The following is a 16,047-nucleotide window of genomic DNA, read 5'->3' as shown; positions in this document are numbered from 1 at the left end:
AAACCATACTTTTGTTCCCAAAGGGTAGTGAGACTTTGCAATTCTCTGCCCATGAGTGGCATAAAGGCTTAGTCATCCAGAATATTCAAGAGGGAGATTGGTAATGGTTTAGATATTGTGAATCAAGGGATATAGGGGTCTAGTGCAGGAATGTTACAGTGGGGTAAAAGAATTTACTGAATGTTGGAGCAGGAACAAGAATCCAAATAGCAAACTCCTGCATCTATTTCTTTTTATTTTCAAAATGTACTTAAGCATCAAAACAACTTTGTTCGCATTATACAGATGTACATTGTGCCTCCCTTTTTTTCCTCATCACAAAATAACCAATACATAAACATAGATGTTCACATACACCCTCAGATACACACCCAGATTCCCCACTCCCGAACCACCCACCTTGGCTGACAGTATCATTGATATACTGTCAATTATACAGGTACACAATCCTTTATTCAGAACCCTCGTGTTCTGAATTTCGGATTTTTACAGATTTCAGAAAGCCAGATTTAAGCCCACCTGAAATGTGCTGCCGTATTCACCCCCAACCCCTTCCAGTCACGCTGCCATCTCCCCCTCCCCCTGCCCACCTGACTCGCGCTGCCGGTCTCTACCCCTCACCCGCCCAACTCGCGTTGCCGGTCTCCCCCCAATCACCCGACTCGCACTGCCGGTCTCTCCCCCCCCACTCATGCTGCTGTCTCTCCTCCTCTCCCGCCAGTCTCGCGCTGCTGGTCTCTCTCCCCACTTGCCGGATTTTGGAGGTTTCCAGATTTTAGATATCTGGATAAAGAATTGTGTACCAATGCATACACTGCAAAGACATTCACTTTGTAAGCACTTGTCATTCAGTGAAATAGTGCATAAAGGTTTCCATTTATAATTTTTTTTCCCCAGTGGACCCTCTTAAGGTGTATTTGATTTTTCTCCAGTTTAATAAAGAAACTGATGTCCTTAATCCATTATGCTATAGAGCACACATGTCAAACTCAGGCCCGCAGGTCAAATTTTGCCCGTGATATAATTATGTTTGGCCTGCAAGATCATATCAAATATGTATTAGACCTGGCCCGCTGGCCTCCGCGCCAATATAGCGCATGCACAGCTAATACTGCAAATCCCAGAATGCTTTGCAAATGCGTTGGCGCCAGCCCGTCAGCCCGCTAATCGCCCCAACCTCCTCTCTTTACTTTCATTAGTATCTGCGACCTGTCACCTAACTCACATGTAATAAACCCCTTACGAAAAATGGCCAAACGAAAGACAGAAAACAAGACCTTTCAGGACAGGTGGGAGGCAGACTATATGTTCATCATTTTAAAAGACAAACCTGTTTGTCTTGTGTGTGGAGCCAGCATGTCTGTAGTTAAAGAATATAACATACGACGACACTATGAAACGAAACACCAGGACAGGTATAAGGATCTGAACGAGAAGCAAAAGCTCCAGAAGGTGGAGGAGATGAAAAGAAGTCTGGTTTTACAGCAAACTTTATTTTATATTTTATTTCTCATTTGTTAATGCTTCTTCTGGAAAGAGTTTAACTAAAACTATTATTAAACATTTATTTTAATATGAAAAAGTTTAACATTACATATGTTGAAAGAAGAGAAAACATGCAGATGTTGTTGAAAATTTTCAATAAATATTTAGTTTGGCCCACGACTTAGTCCAAGTTTTTAATTTTGGCCCTCCGTGAATTTGAGTTTGACACCCCTGCTATAGAGGGATCCCTTTCAGACTACCAATGGAAAAAGCTAATAGCGACGTAAATGCTGCCACCTCTCAGTGAAGAGTTTGGGGAGTTGTCAGAGGTTCCAAATATTTCAGTCCTTCATCTATTTCTTATGCCTATAAATATGTTCTTATGATGCAGAGAGCCTATTAGATCTTTATATTTTTTTTACATTAAATCATGGAATATTTTCTCTATAATGAAGAAGGGGAAATAGCATCTTGATTTAACAACTTATCCAAAGCCTATATTTCCATTAATAAAGCATTCTATTACTAATGTGTTGGGGTGTCACCTGTGATTCTAAACTTAATGATCTCGACTGTTATTTCAAACCAATACCCCTGTTCTTGCACAGGGTGCTCTCGGCCCTGTCTCTAACATGTGGGAGTGAGACAGTGTGGCTGACTGGGGTCGTAAGTCTCTCTCTCTCTTTCTCTTCTGCGGGTTTCTAAGAGTGTTAGTGGCTGGATCAATGAGGTCCTGCTCTCGGTCCTAAATTGAGTCATAGAAGAGATGCTGTATGTTAACTAAATCATAGGTAAATCTAGGAAAATTGCTTGTGAATGCAGTTTAAAGTGGAATTGTGAACCAATAAATTAGAAATTACAAATGTACAAATTCATCTCCCAATATTTGTAATTTATTCTATGCATGATAACAAATAATTTTTATGCCTTGTAATTTTAGTAACCTCTTCAAAATTGCATAATTCAAAGAATTCCAACTACTGTATAAAATCATGGTTTACCTTGCATAAAACTTGTTTTGTAAAAGAATACCACTCTTTGAACCTATTCAATCAAAGCATAAAAAAAGCACTGACCAGCAATAGTTGGGATGATATTGACAAAAAAAAATATGCAAATGACAAAATTGGAATAGTTCCCTAGACAGAATCAAAAAACTATGGGAACAAGATTTTCAACAATTAATCTTTGAAACTGCATGGGACTCTGTTTTCAAGTGAGTGCACTCATCTTCTCTTTGTGCCAGACACTCATTATTACAGTTTAAGATAGTGTACGGGGCCCACTATTCTCAAGTCAAATTGGCTAAATTCCATTCTGAATTTTCTTCTAGATGTGATAAATGTATAACTGAAGGTGATTCACTGTATCATATATTCCGGTCACCTCCATCTCTTTCCAATTTTTATGAAGGTGTATTTTCTACTTTTGTCTTTAAGTTTTTAACATCACTTCAACTCCAAATCCTTTTGTTGCTCTTTGGAATAAGTGGTCCAATAGGTTTGTTACTGACTGCTTCACAATCCCTCGTAGCTGCCCTTGCCTCCCTCATCACTAGAAGGGCCATGGTAATGAGATGGAAAGATGCCATCCCTCCCAGTTGATGGCTGGCTGATATGATGGCATATTTGACTTTAGAAAAAAATTAGATGTTTACTACTGGAATGAATCTTAACTTTGTTTCCTTATGGGGTTCCTTTCTCAATTACTTTAAAAAAATCTAAGATTAATTAACTGCTGGTTTTTGACCCCATTATTATTAGGCAGTGAACTGTCTATCTTAAGCTAGCAGGCCTCTGAAGGGAGGATTGATAACTAGTCGAGTGTTTGATTTTCTTTTTCTTAAATTATCTTCAGTGTATCATCGGTCTTATCACCATTTTTATTATTAAATGCAATTTGTTAATACTTTATCTAGTATCAAGTACTGATGTAACATTTACTTGACAAAACTATTAAAACATTGAAAAAGAATGACAACATTGAATTTTTCACATTGATTTTAAAGTGAATCATTTCACATTTCCCCATAATTTACTGCCTGCAAATTCCTTAACTGATCATTTAACATCACACATCTTGTGGACAGAAGTTCAGTTTAGATAATTTCAACTCTGCTGTTGAATGTCAGTCTAATTGGCTCAGTTGATTAAAATATCTGAAATTTCCAGCTGTTTGTAAGTTCCTCCAATTTTTTTTTTTTAACCTGTTTTTGGATCATTTTTCAAATTTGGAAACAGTGAACGGTCCTATTTTTCTTTAGGAAAAGGAGCATCATATGTTAAACTTCTGTATACAGATCTAAAACATATACACACACACACACACACACACACACACACACACACACACACACACACACACACACACACACAATGGTCTGGAGAGAGTGCTATTAACAAAGGAAATTCTACTCCATGTGTAAATGGATTCGGATCCATTTTGGCCCATTACTTCAATTGCTTTCTCTGGATAAACACAGCTGCAGGTCCATGCCCACCTACATGTGGTGTTCTTCCCCTTCTTTCATGTCAAGTCTTTCAAAAAACAAGTCTGTTAGTTTCTGACACTAAAAAATGCAAGTTAGCAAACGTTTTACTGAAGACCACAGCATGGCTGGTGCACCTGTTGTGCGCTGTTCATTTATTCCACTTGTGACAGATTATATATAGATATGATTTTTGGAGATTAATTGGGGCAGGTTTTTTTTAAAGAGTAGGTCACATACAAAGACTTCAAAATAGATCTCATTTAAAATACTGGAGCTCTGCTCAAGCTAGACAGGGAAGCTCCTGGGGGCATTTGCAAAAACTTTGGGGAGTCCCCAAGAGACTTCACTAATGGATTGTTGTTTTTGAAATGCAACAGATGAAAGAGATTGGAGGAGTAGTTCAGAGCCGCATGCTGTCTGGAGTGCAGCTTACTGTTCTAGGAGGGTCAGCAAGCAGAGAGAGGAAAGTAGGCTTTTCTCTGAGAGAGAGAGAGAGAGAGAGAAAGAGAGAGGGATCAGCTCTGCAGTTTTACAGTCAGCAGCAGCAGCTGGGACTGGAACAGGACAAGCTGGGAAGCTTGTGGAAAAACACATTTTGAAGACAGGTTATGAGTGCTTAGTTCAGCCTGGTCAAAGCCCTTGTGGTCGATGTAAGAGGAGATGGCTGGCTGTATAATATTTCACTTGAAATGAGAGAAAAAGAAAAGGAACTCTGTGGTGACCTGAAAGAAAGAGGTTATCATCTGGAAAACCCTGATGGGGCAAGTTTCGTCAGCAATACACTGAAGTGGCTGATGGAACAAATCAGTTTGTGTCCAATGAGCAACAAATCTCTCTCTGAAAACCGACAAGAACCTTATTGAGCGGTAACCATTTACCTTTCAAGCCCCAAAGCCTGGTGAAGATTCATAAATGTTAAATTCTGTGCACGATGTAAGATTTGCCTAATACTGGTGAACTTGGAGGAGTAAGAAGTGAGATTGGACAGTGAATCAAAGAACTTTTCTGAACTCATACACATATTACATAAATGTCCACTTAGAATTAGAAGGGAATTAAGTTAATGTAATCAGTTAGAGTTTGATCCTGTTGTTATGTTTAAAGATAATTAAAAGCAATTTTGTTTGTAACCATTTGTCTTGGTGAATTTCTATTGCTGCTGGGATTTGGGATCCTCTGAGCCCACACCAATGCATACAGTTGCTCTTCATTGACTTAAGCTCGGCCTTCAATACCATTATCCCCTCAGTGTTGGTCAAGAAGCTACCAACTCTGGGCCTCTGTAATCCACTCTGCAACTGGATTTTTGACTTTCGCATTGGAAGACCACAGTCAGTATGAATTGGAAACAACATCTCCTCCTCACTGATTATCAACACAGGCACACCCCAAGGATTCGTGCTTAGCCCATTGCTCTACTCGTTATACACCCATGACTGTGTGGCCGGGCACAATCCCAATGCCATCAACAAGTTTGCCAATGACACCACAGTTGACAGCAAAATTACAAACGACAATGAGGAAGTGTACAGGAATAGATCAGCTCATTAAATGGTGTAACGACAACAACCTTGTGCTCAATGTCAGCAAAACCAAGGAGATGGCTGTGGACTTCAGGAGGAAGTTAGGGGAACGTGACCCAGTCCTCATCGAGAGTTCATTAATGGAGAGGGTCAAGAACTTCAAATTCCTGGGTGTCAGCATCTCCGAGGTTCTGTCCTGGAGCCTCCATGTGGATGCAATCACAAAGAAGGCTCGCCAGCACCTAAACTTTGTGAGATGTCTGAGGAGATTCAGTATGTCATCAAAGACTCACAAAAGCATCTATAGGTGTGCCGTGGAGAGCATTCTGGCTGGTTGCATCACTGCATGGTATAGAGGCATCGTCTCTCAGAACAAGAATAAGCTCCAAAGGGTTGTGAGCTTGGCCTGTGACATCACAGGCACCGGACATAACTCCATCGAGGATATTTACGAGGTCATGTCTTAATAAAGCAGCCTCTATCCTCAAAGACCCCCACCACCCAGACCATACCCTCTTCGCTCTTCTACCATCAGGATAAAGTTACAGGAGCCTAAAGAGAGGCACTCAACAGCACAAGGACAGCTTCTTCCCTGCTGCCATCTGATTCCTGAATGATCAATGAATCAAAGACACTGCCTTACCTTTCATACACTACTATTTTTTAAAAATTTATTATAATGGTGTAAGATGATTATAACATGAATGTTTGCCCAGTGACGCTGCCTCAAAACACCGAATTTCATGACTTGTTCATGACAATAAATTCTGATTCAGGATTCTGTGGGAAAGGAAACAGGGCAAAGGGAGACACAGAGCTGAGGAAGGCAATGGGATGGTGGGTGGGTGGGATGGGGGGGGGGGGTTTACAAGTAATGCCATGGAGGGCGGTCAGTCGGAAGATGAGGTCTTGTCCATGGACCAGACGTGTCAGCAAGGGGATGGGATGGGGAATTGAAATGGATGGCCACTGGGAGATCCATGCTATTGCACTGGACAGATCTCAACAAAGCGATGTCCCAGTCTGCGCCCGGTCTCCCTGATGGATGGGAGACCATAAAGGGTGCCAGTAGATGACCCCTGCAGATTCACTTGGAAAGGACTGTTTGGGTTTCGAGTCAACTGCTCTCCTGACAAGCTCAATGTGCAGTGAAGGTTTACAGACACACCCCAACGATAGAAAAGGAGTCACTTTGCTGAAGTACACACAAGCATTTCGTTCCATTAAGTTGCCACGTTGAACTTGTAAAGAACCCAGTTAGATGCCTGTCTACTAGAAGTGGCCCAAGGGGGATTTGGTGCAGCTACTCACAGTACACACAGGCAGAAGGCACCCGGCATGGACTCGCTGTCCCTGATCAGGTAGCTGCCGTCCTTGCCGCTTCGGCTCAGCAGCTTCTCCCCGACCTCTCGGTTGATATTCCCGTGATAAACTGGATGCTGCATCTTTCCTCCCCCCACCACCCCCCTCTTCTTTCCAGGCGTCGCAGAGAATGGTGGGGTCTGGAAAAGGCTCCGGCGGCAAACTCCGTTTCACCCTTCATGAAAGGGAATGGTTACAAAGCGAAAGAGATACATCGTCTCCAGTCCCGCCCCCCTCCCCGGGGACGGGACGTGTCAGTGGCCCGTGAAAAGGTTCACAGCGCTTTGTTTACAGGGTGGAATTGCTTGGAAGACTATCTCAGAATGAGATTAATCAAATTGCCAAACATTTTAGGTCTCTCTCACTTTTGTTTGCAATTTGAGAAGGATTTTCTCTAATCAAAAATAGATTTTGGATCCATGGCATTTGCTTTCTTTGTTGCCTTGGCTTCAAACTGTTTCCAATGTGAGTAGAGTGTAGTTGGACAGTTCAGCCCTTTCTATATTTGTAAGACATCTCGTGATGGTTAAATGATTCATCTGTGTGTATTTTACATCCATTAAGTCAATCCTGTCTATATATTCCCATCAATGTACAATGGGGGGGGGGGGGGGGGGGGTACTCCCAATTTTCTGTTTACCCAGAGACTGCTGCCCAACACAGGCAGGGTTTTAAAATAAACTCCTGTTTGCTCCTTGAACGAGCCATTTAAAATCTGCATGAAGCTGACGCTTGTTGGACTAGGATCAGTGATTCTCAACCTTTTTCTTTCCATTCACGTCCCACTTCAAGTCATCCCTGTGCCATCAGGGATTGCTTAAGGTGGTATGAGAGTGGGAAGGGAAGGTTGAGAACCACTGCTGTAGACTCAATTGTTACTGGAATATTTTGCTGGTGAAAAATTGTCATTTCCTTTGGAGTGTTGAAAACGTGCACATAGCGAGTCAATTAGGTCTGATTAAAACAGTGGTTTTCAAACTTTTTCTTTCCACTCACACCCCACTTTAAGCAATCCCTGACAAATCACAGAACACCTATGGCAAAGGGAATACTTAAAGTGGGATGAGAGTGGAAAGAAAAAGGTTGAGAATGGCTGGGCAGGTGGTAGAACCCTGTGGAGCAGATCTGTGTCTCCTCTCCTTGCTCTCTAGAATCCACACTCTGCTGTTGCAGCAGCTCTAGCCGTGCTGCCTTTGGGGGGGGGGGGGGGGGGAAGAGGGCAGTACCTATTTGACCTAAAGTTGTTCTTTTTTTTCTCTTTAATTCCCCCACAGTGGCCTCTCCCTCTTCATCCACCTATCCCTCCCGCCTTCTGCCCATCACCTCTTAGCCCCTCCCAGAATGCTTCTCCCTTGATATATTTGATGTCACCTCTTCCTACTTCATTCCAAAGAAAGAGTCCCAACCTCAGTATTGCTACAGGTGGGTTCTCATGGACCCATTGAGATCCTCCAACATTTCATTGTTCGCTCAGGATTCCAACATCTGCATTTTTGGGTTTTGTTAATCGATTTCTACCCGCTGGTCTGTGACTTGTTTTATGCTCTTCTATAAAGTGCTTTACTTAAAGTGCACAACTTTAAACACATGGAAGGAAATTATAATGGACATTTAGAACACTATCTGTTCATTATAAATTGGAACAATTTGATTCATACCTGGAAAAATGGTTTAACTACATAATACTTCATAGGCCTGACCTTATTCTTACAAATCAATGATTATGTTGTAATAAATAGATCACTCCTACCCAGATATAGTTTCCCCCTTTTTCTTAAAATTATGTGGAAAATTGTGGCAAATACCTATATATATATGTATAATATCTGAGATACATCTTATGGAAATGTTTGTTTAAACTTCAATTTAAAAAAATAAATAAATAAAATGCCAACATATTTGGTCCTGATTGCTACAATTCTGCACAAATCATTTGCTCTTATATGTACTGCATTAATTGAGGCCAAACATCTGCTGGTCCAGAAAATGCTGGAAACATTCAGACAGCATCTGCAGAGATTGGGCAGAGTTACTGTCTCAGACCAATTTTCCCTTAGAGTGTGACAAGGAGAATGTAAAGTGGGATTACAGAGCAGGTGAATGAATGAGGGAGGAGAAAGGTGGAGTGAGGGAGAGGGGGAAAGATTGCAGCAGGATTGCTCACAGTAGTTAAATATTACTACTGTATTTTCCAGTAGTGACTTACAGTTAGTTGTTCCAATGTACTTCTACTGCTAAATAGGCAAGAAGAGATTCCTGACAAGTTTGGGAAGGAACCCAGGTGTTAAAATCTCTCCAGAATTCAGCATGTCCATTCACTTGTGTTTCACTCCCTTGTCCATTTTGTTGGCCAGGACACCCATGTCCTCTAAATTAAAATTGGGTACTTTTTTTTTCTGCATATGAATTGTTAATTTTCCACTATTTAAACATTTATCTTCTTTATTTGAAGTACTTATATCTTTCACTCGAATGAAGCACTATTGGCCCCAGGATAATCTAGGGGTCTCTGCACATCATATAGACTCACTTTTTCATCAGGTTTTACAGTGTGGACACAGGTCCTTCAGCCCAACTTGACCATACCTACCATTTTCCCTCTTAGTTAGTCCCATTTGCCTCTATTTTACCCATATCTCACCAAATCTTTAGTTTCCATCTACTTCTCTGAATAACCTTTGAATTTTGCTATCGTCTCTGCCTCTACCACTTCCTCTAGAAGGTTGTTCTATATATCTACCACTCTTGTCTTTTCCTTCTCTTTAAATCTTTGGTATCTAATTTTAAACTCCCTACTCTCTGAGCAAGACTATGACTGTTGTTTTAGTCACAAGTGTCTAACCTAGCTGTGCCATTTTTCCACCTGGTCTAATCAATTTGCACTCAGCCCATCACCGTCCTCCCTTCTCCATCCACGTTCCTATCCAAATTTCTCTTCCATGTTGAAGTCAAACCCTCCTCCACCACTTCTGCCACAGTCATTCCACAATCTCACCGCCCTCTGGGTGAAGAAGTCCCCCCCCCCCCCCTTAGGTGACACCTAAACATTTCACATTTCATGCTTATCCCATGTTCACTCATTCTTGTCTCACCCAACCTCAGTGGGGAAAAAGCCTGCTTACATTTACCCCACCTGCATCTCTCAATTTTGTACACCTCTATCAAATCTCCCCTCATTCTGACGCTCCAGAGAATTAAGTTCCAACGTCATCAGCCATTCCCAGTAACTCAGCCCCTCAAATCCCAGCATCATCCTTGCAAATATTTTCTGCACACTTTTGATCTCTTGTAGACAGTGGCTGAAAAATGCACACAATGCTCAAAAATACAACTTCAACAAAACATCCTGCCCTTTTCTCAATATTTTTATTCATGAAGGTCAATATGACAAAAGTTGTTTTTTTTTAAATGACCCTATCTTCCTGTGACGCCACTTTCAAAGATTTATGTATCTGCATTTCCAAAGCAATTTCCACCAAACTCCAGAGTTCCTTAGCATTTCCCATGCAAGTCCTACTCTGATTTGTCGTCCCAAACTTCACACCTTTCCACATTAAATTTCAACTGTCATTTCCAATCCATTTTTCCAGATGATCCCACTGAAAGCTTGCTTTGCCGTCCACTACATTCCCAAAATTAGTGTCATCTGTAAATTTGTTGATCTAGTTTCCCCACATTATCATCAGTTTCACTGATATGGATGACAAACAATAATGGACCCAGCATCAATCCCTGAGGTGCATCTCTAGTTACAGTCTCCAGTCAACAAAGCAATCATTTACTACCATTGCTCTTGCAAAATCAAGGGCTAATACAATTTACCATCTCATTCTCGATACTGGGCAACTAAACCTTCTTGACCAACCTCCGAGGTGGGACTTTGTTAAAGGCTTTACTGAAATCCTTATAGACAACATCCACTGCTTTTCATCAACTTTACTGGTAATCTCCTGTTGTAAATGAGGAAACTGGTTTGGTAGGTCTCAAAGGTAAGGAGTTTGGACATAGTTTTGATGGGGAAGTATTTTATTTACAAAAGGCAAGTGTGGGAAATAGTAACTGATTCAGCACGCACGCACGCACGCACGCACGCCCCAAGAAAAAATGCCCCACCACCCCTTGACTCAGTGCATGGCTCTATGTAAAAAGAACTCTAATTAAATGCTCCCAACCCTTTTAAGTGCACATCTTACTAACAGTTTCTCCAGCCCCCTTCCACATTTCTACGCCTGGAGTGAAGCAGGGTGGTCCCAAGATGGCAAAGAGGGAGAACAAAGAGCACATGACACCTTTATAGAGCTGGAGGTTCCAGCCCAGATCATTTACAGGGTACCAATGCCTCAGTGCCAGGAGGGTTAATCCAATTACAACAGCCAGTGGTCCAAGGCCAAGTACAGGAAGGCTGGAGAGTGCAGTCCAGGTAATTTACATGAGCCCCAACAGCCCCATGTCCTCCGACTAGGTAGGGGGCAGTGCTGTCACATGACAGCCATAATCCTTCCCAATACATCTCCTCAAAACCTTCTATAAGATTGGATGGAATGAATCTATCAATGATGACTATCCCAAACCAGTCCCTGTCTATCCAAGTATTTATTTATCTGATCTCTTCCAACAATGTACCACAACTGATGTCAGACACACCACTGTAGAAGTGGGATATTATAACCAATCACAAAAATCTGGTTGAAGTAAAAACAAAAATTGCTGAAGAAGCTCAAAGCTAAGCCTTTCCAGAATATTCTATATTAAATCTGGTCTTTATCACAATATAATGTCCCTATCCTACAGTAAATATGAAACTAAAGTTCTACAATCTTAATTTTATTTTGTTGGTTTGTTGGATACATTAGACCCACTGCAATTTGCCTATCGTCACATTCGCTCCACAGCAGATGCGATATAACTGGCTCTCCACTCAGCTCTGGATCACCTGAAAAACAACAATTCATACATACAGCTGCTCTTCATCGACTACAGCTCAGCCTTCAATACCATTATCCCCTTAGTGCTGGTCAAGAAGCTACAAACACTGGGCCTTTCTACCCTCTTCTGCAACTGGATCCTCGACTTCCTCATCAGAAGACCAGAGTCGGTATGAATTGGAAACAACATCTGCTCCTCATTGATTATCAACACAGGCACACCCCAAGGATGTGTGCTTAGCCCATCACTCTATTCATTATACAGCCATGACTGTGAGGTCATGCACAATTCCAATGCCATCAACAAGTTTGCCATTGACACCATAAATGTCAGCAGAATCACAAACGACAATGTGGAAGTGTACAGAAAGGAGATAGATCAGCTCGTTGAATGATGTATTGACAACAACCTTGGCTTCAATATCAGCAAAACCAAGGAGATGATTGTGGTCTTCAGGAAAAAGTTAGGGGAACACAACCTAGATCTCATCGAGAGCTCAGTAGTGGAGAGAGTCAAGAATTTCAAATTCCTGAGTGTCAACATCTGCAAGGATCTGTCCTGGAGCCTCTACATTGATGCAATCACAAAGAAGGCTCGTCAGCAGTCTGAGGAGATTCTGTATGTCACCGAAGACTCTTGTAAACTTCTGCAGATACCATGGAGAGCATGCTGGCTGGCTGCATCACTGCTTGGTATGGAGGTGCCAACTCTCAGAACAAGAATAAACTCCAGAGGGTTGTAAACTCAACCTGTGACATCACAGGCAGCAGGCTTGACTCCATTGCGGACATCTACATGAGATGGTGTCTTAAACAAAAAAGCAGCCTCTATCCTCACCACCACCCAGGACATGCCCTCTTCACCAGGGAAGGTGCCAAAATGTATGTTAGAGAGGGGCATTAGCCAGTTAGAGGGGGCTCTTTCAGGGGGAGGGGTGCTGGGACCAACTTGTTGACTGGAGGGGGGGGTGGGGATGATGGCAGGGACAAACCTGTCAACCGGGGGTGGGGGATTGCTCCCAGGTACCTGCGTGTTGTTAATGCCATCCACCCCTCCAACCTAGGACACAAGGATCCTCCTTCTATTACATCAAGCATCACTAGATGCTACCAACGTACACTGCACGCCAGTGATTTGGCAGGGGGGCAGGTGGAGAGTTGCTAGTGTGTGTCAACCGAGACACTACAGACAAGGGAGGGAGTGGGAATGTGACTGACGGCCAGGGATGGTCGTGACCATATGGGGGGGGGGGAGGGGCACAGCACCTTGTTTGGGGAAGGCAATGCCTGTGGATGCCCTCCGTTATTCTCAACATGTGGGACCTGCTGAGTTTCCCCTGTGATGTGCATTTACTGAAGTTTTCTTTTGTCTGCATTTAAATGTTTCATTTCACTTCACTCTGACACATGACACACTTACATTATTATAACAAATCACAATACATGCTTTCATATCCATATGTTGCAGCTTTCTGGATATTGGACTCCATAACCCTGCAAGGTGCTATCTCTGGCTTTATCAGAACTAGCCATTTCTGCTGCAAACCTATCATCTGTATGATTCCCCCCCATAACTTACCCCACAGCAATCCTGGCTTGCCCCAATCAGAGAGATCCCCTTTCTCTCCCACTTTGCTCCCCACCTCACTTCTCTGCAATTTTGCAATTTAAAGCTAGCTTGATTTTTCTCTTTCCCAATTCTGTAGGGACACTTGGATTGGAAACATTGACTCTGTTTCTTGTTCCTCATGATGCTGCCTGTCTATATCCAGCAGATCCTGTTTTAATTTATTATGGAAGAAGCCTGTGGGTGAAACTATAAAAGTTAAAAATATCAGTTTTTGAGAAATCCTTAAGATTCAAAAAGTCACACAGCCCAAAACTCCTCTAAAATGTACATTGATAACCACATAAATGGCACCGAATAAAATAATCCACAAACACAATAAACAATGAAGTAAGATTTTCCAAGAGTTTACCAAAGATGCGTCATAAAATAATTAAATCTGCCTTACTTTGATCTGACTTTTGCATTTTGAGGTTTAATGCAGCTACAATCTTAAATAAAACTGTCAGCCTTTCCTTTTATTGGTGGCCAGGTCTGTTTGCACTCCTCTTACAGGTGACCTTTTGACTACTATTGAATTGTTTGATTCTTAATGATTTTGGACTGAATTCAGATTGGCAATCTCCAAGAATTTTCAGTCTTTCGCTCCTGACCCAGTTGCTTCCTTTTCCTTTGAGCCTGAGATGATCGCGACCAGAATGGAATTTTATGTTAAAGTAATGCAGTTTAATGCAAAACAAGTGCTTTCAATCAGAAACCATGAAGGTATGAGAGGAGAATTGACTTTCATTGATTTGGAAAATACATTGAAAGGCATGAGGGTGGTCAGGCAATGGTTGGCATTGAAAGAAATAAAACAGAATTTGCCAGAAAAAAATTATTTCAAGGCATAAAACCTCAAAATCTGTTGCTGACAAGAGAAGTTAAGAATAAAATTAAATAAGAAAGGTCCTATAATATTGCCAGTAACAGAAGTGGCGTTTAGAATTCAGAATATTTGAGGGCACAACAAAAAACCTCCAACAAATTGACAGGAAAAGTTATGAGGTAAAATATAAGAGTCGACTGATGAGAAATGACAAAGCAGATGATAAGAATTTCTGGAAGTATATAAAAATGGAAACATAGAAAGAGACCATTCAGTCCATCAATTCATTTGATTCTCACTCCCCTACTTATTTCCCACTAACCTATTCCCTTTTGCATGTCTGTTTTCCCACTCCCACCCATTTCCCCCCCCCCCCATAATTCTCCTGGCACCCCCTACCTTTAGGCTACTCAATAACTCTACCAACCAGAACATCCTAGGACATGGGCAGAAACCGAAGGACTTTAAGAAATTGCACACATTCACACAAATTTTAAATTATATAAGTAATGTTCTCCGAAGCAATGCACAAACCCTTGGTGAAGATGGGAGCAAACATTCAGTCAGTGGAGTGCCTCGATCGTGCCCAGCCCACAGCAGCTGTTTGAATAAAATGGCAGTGCCCAAGATGAAGACCCGATCGATGCTGCTCGCCTTTGGGCGGCTCTCCCAAAGTGTTACCCTCTCCCTGCTTAGTAAGGGATAGTATGACACTGATCAGCAAACTCCAAGACCTGGGAGTTTTTTTTTTAAATATTTTATTTTTGATTTTTTCAAAAATATATACATAGTAACATTTTAAATATACAATATATAAAACTTTTTCTTACCAACACAACAAACAAAAAACAAAAACAGACCCACCCTCCCTCCAACCAACCCCCCGCCTCCACTCCGCACACACAGATCCGTTCACCATTAGAGGTTATATATATTTTACGTACAGAAAGTACAATTGGGGAAACTGTTTGTATGTATAATAGTTATTTTTATAACCCTTTGTTCCTTCTTGTTCCTGTATCTGGGCACCTATGTAATCTGGATATGGCTGTCAAATCTATACAGAAGTGTTATATTAAGTTATATGTGATTTTTTTTTCCAATTAGTATTCAGCTGTTCATTTCCGCAGTCCATCGTGCTATAAGTAGAGGGGAGTTGGACTTCCAAGTGATTGCGATACATTTTTTTGCTACCGCAGTGCTATTTTTATAAATGAGATTTGATATTTGGTCAATTTGTTGCTTATTTCCATAAAATTATCTAATAGATATAGCTCTGGGTGGCCGTGAAGACCCCAAGACCTGGGAGTGAACACTCCACTGTGTAAATGGATCATAGATTTCCTCACCTCCACACCACAATCAGTGAAGATTGGTGAGAAATTCTCCTCCACAATCTCCGTCAGTACTGGAGCACCACAGGGCTCTATTCTTAGCCCTCTGCTCTACTCAGTTTACACCAGTAAAACAATAACACCCTCTACAAATTTACCAATGATACCACGGTAGTGGGTTGTATAAAGGAAGAGAATGAGTCAGCGCACAGGATGGAGACTGAAAACTTGGCTGAATGGTGCACCAACAACAACCTTGTACACAATGTCACCAAAACTAAAGAGCTGATTGTAGAACGAATATTGGCAATAAAGTCCAGACAGAGAATAGGAATTCAGTGTGTGACCCCTTATCCTGAAATAATGCTCCTCAATTCCAGACACACTAAATACAACAATCTGAGAGCAACAAACCTCTCAGTATCTACTCTGTTAGCAAGCTCAGTATTATAAATCTTCCAGATAAATCATTTTTATTTTTCAAACTGGTAA

General features: G+C 41.5%; 1 protein-coding gene across 4 annotated transcripts in view; it reads right to left on the bottom strand.

Annotated features, from left to right (window-relative positions):
- The window catches only part of LOC138740377 (SH2 domain-containing protein 1A-like), an 89,719-nt gene that overhangs the window by 29,231 nt on the left and 44,441 nt on the right, over positions 1-16,047 (bottom strand). For 3 of the 4 annotated variants that reach the window (XM_069892928.1, XM_069892927.1, XM_069892930.1), the window contains exon 1: positions 6,811-7,071. The exons of the other annotated variant lie outside the window; for it this stretch is intronic. In XM_069892928.1, coding sequence (XP_069749029.1) covers positions 6,811-6,944 — 134 coding nt within the window. In that variant the 5' untranslated portion in view covers positions 6,945-7,071. Of the gene's footprint in view, positions 1-6,810; positions 7,072-16,047 lie in introns of those variants that run through there. 4 annotated transcript variants of the gene reach the window in all.

The sequence above is a fragment of the Narcine bancroftii genome, chromosome 8, assembly GCF_036971445.1.
Source record: "Narcine bancroftii isolate sNarBan1 chromosome 8, sNarBan1.hap1, whole genome shotgun sequence".
NCBI classification, from domain to species: domain Eukaryota; kingdom Metazoa; phylum Chordata; class Chondrichthyes; order Torpediniformes; family Narcinidae; genus Narcine; species Narcine bancroftii.
Note: the sequence above shows the minus strand (reverse complement) of the source record. Positions and strands in the feature narration are given on the sequence as shown.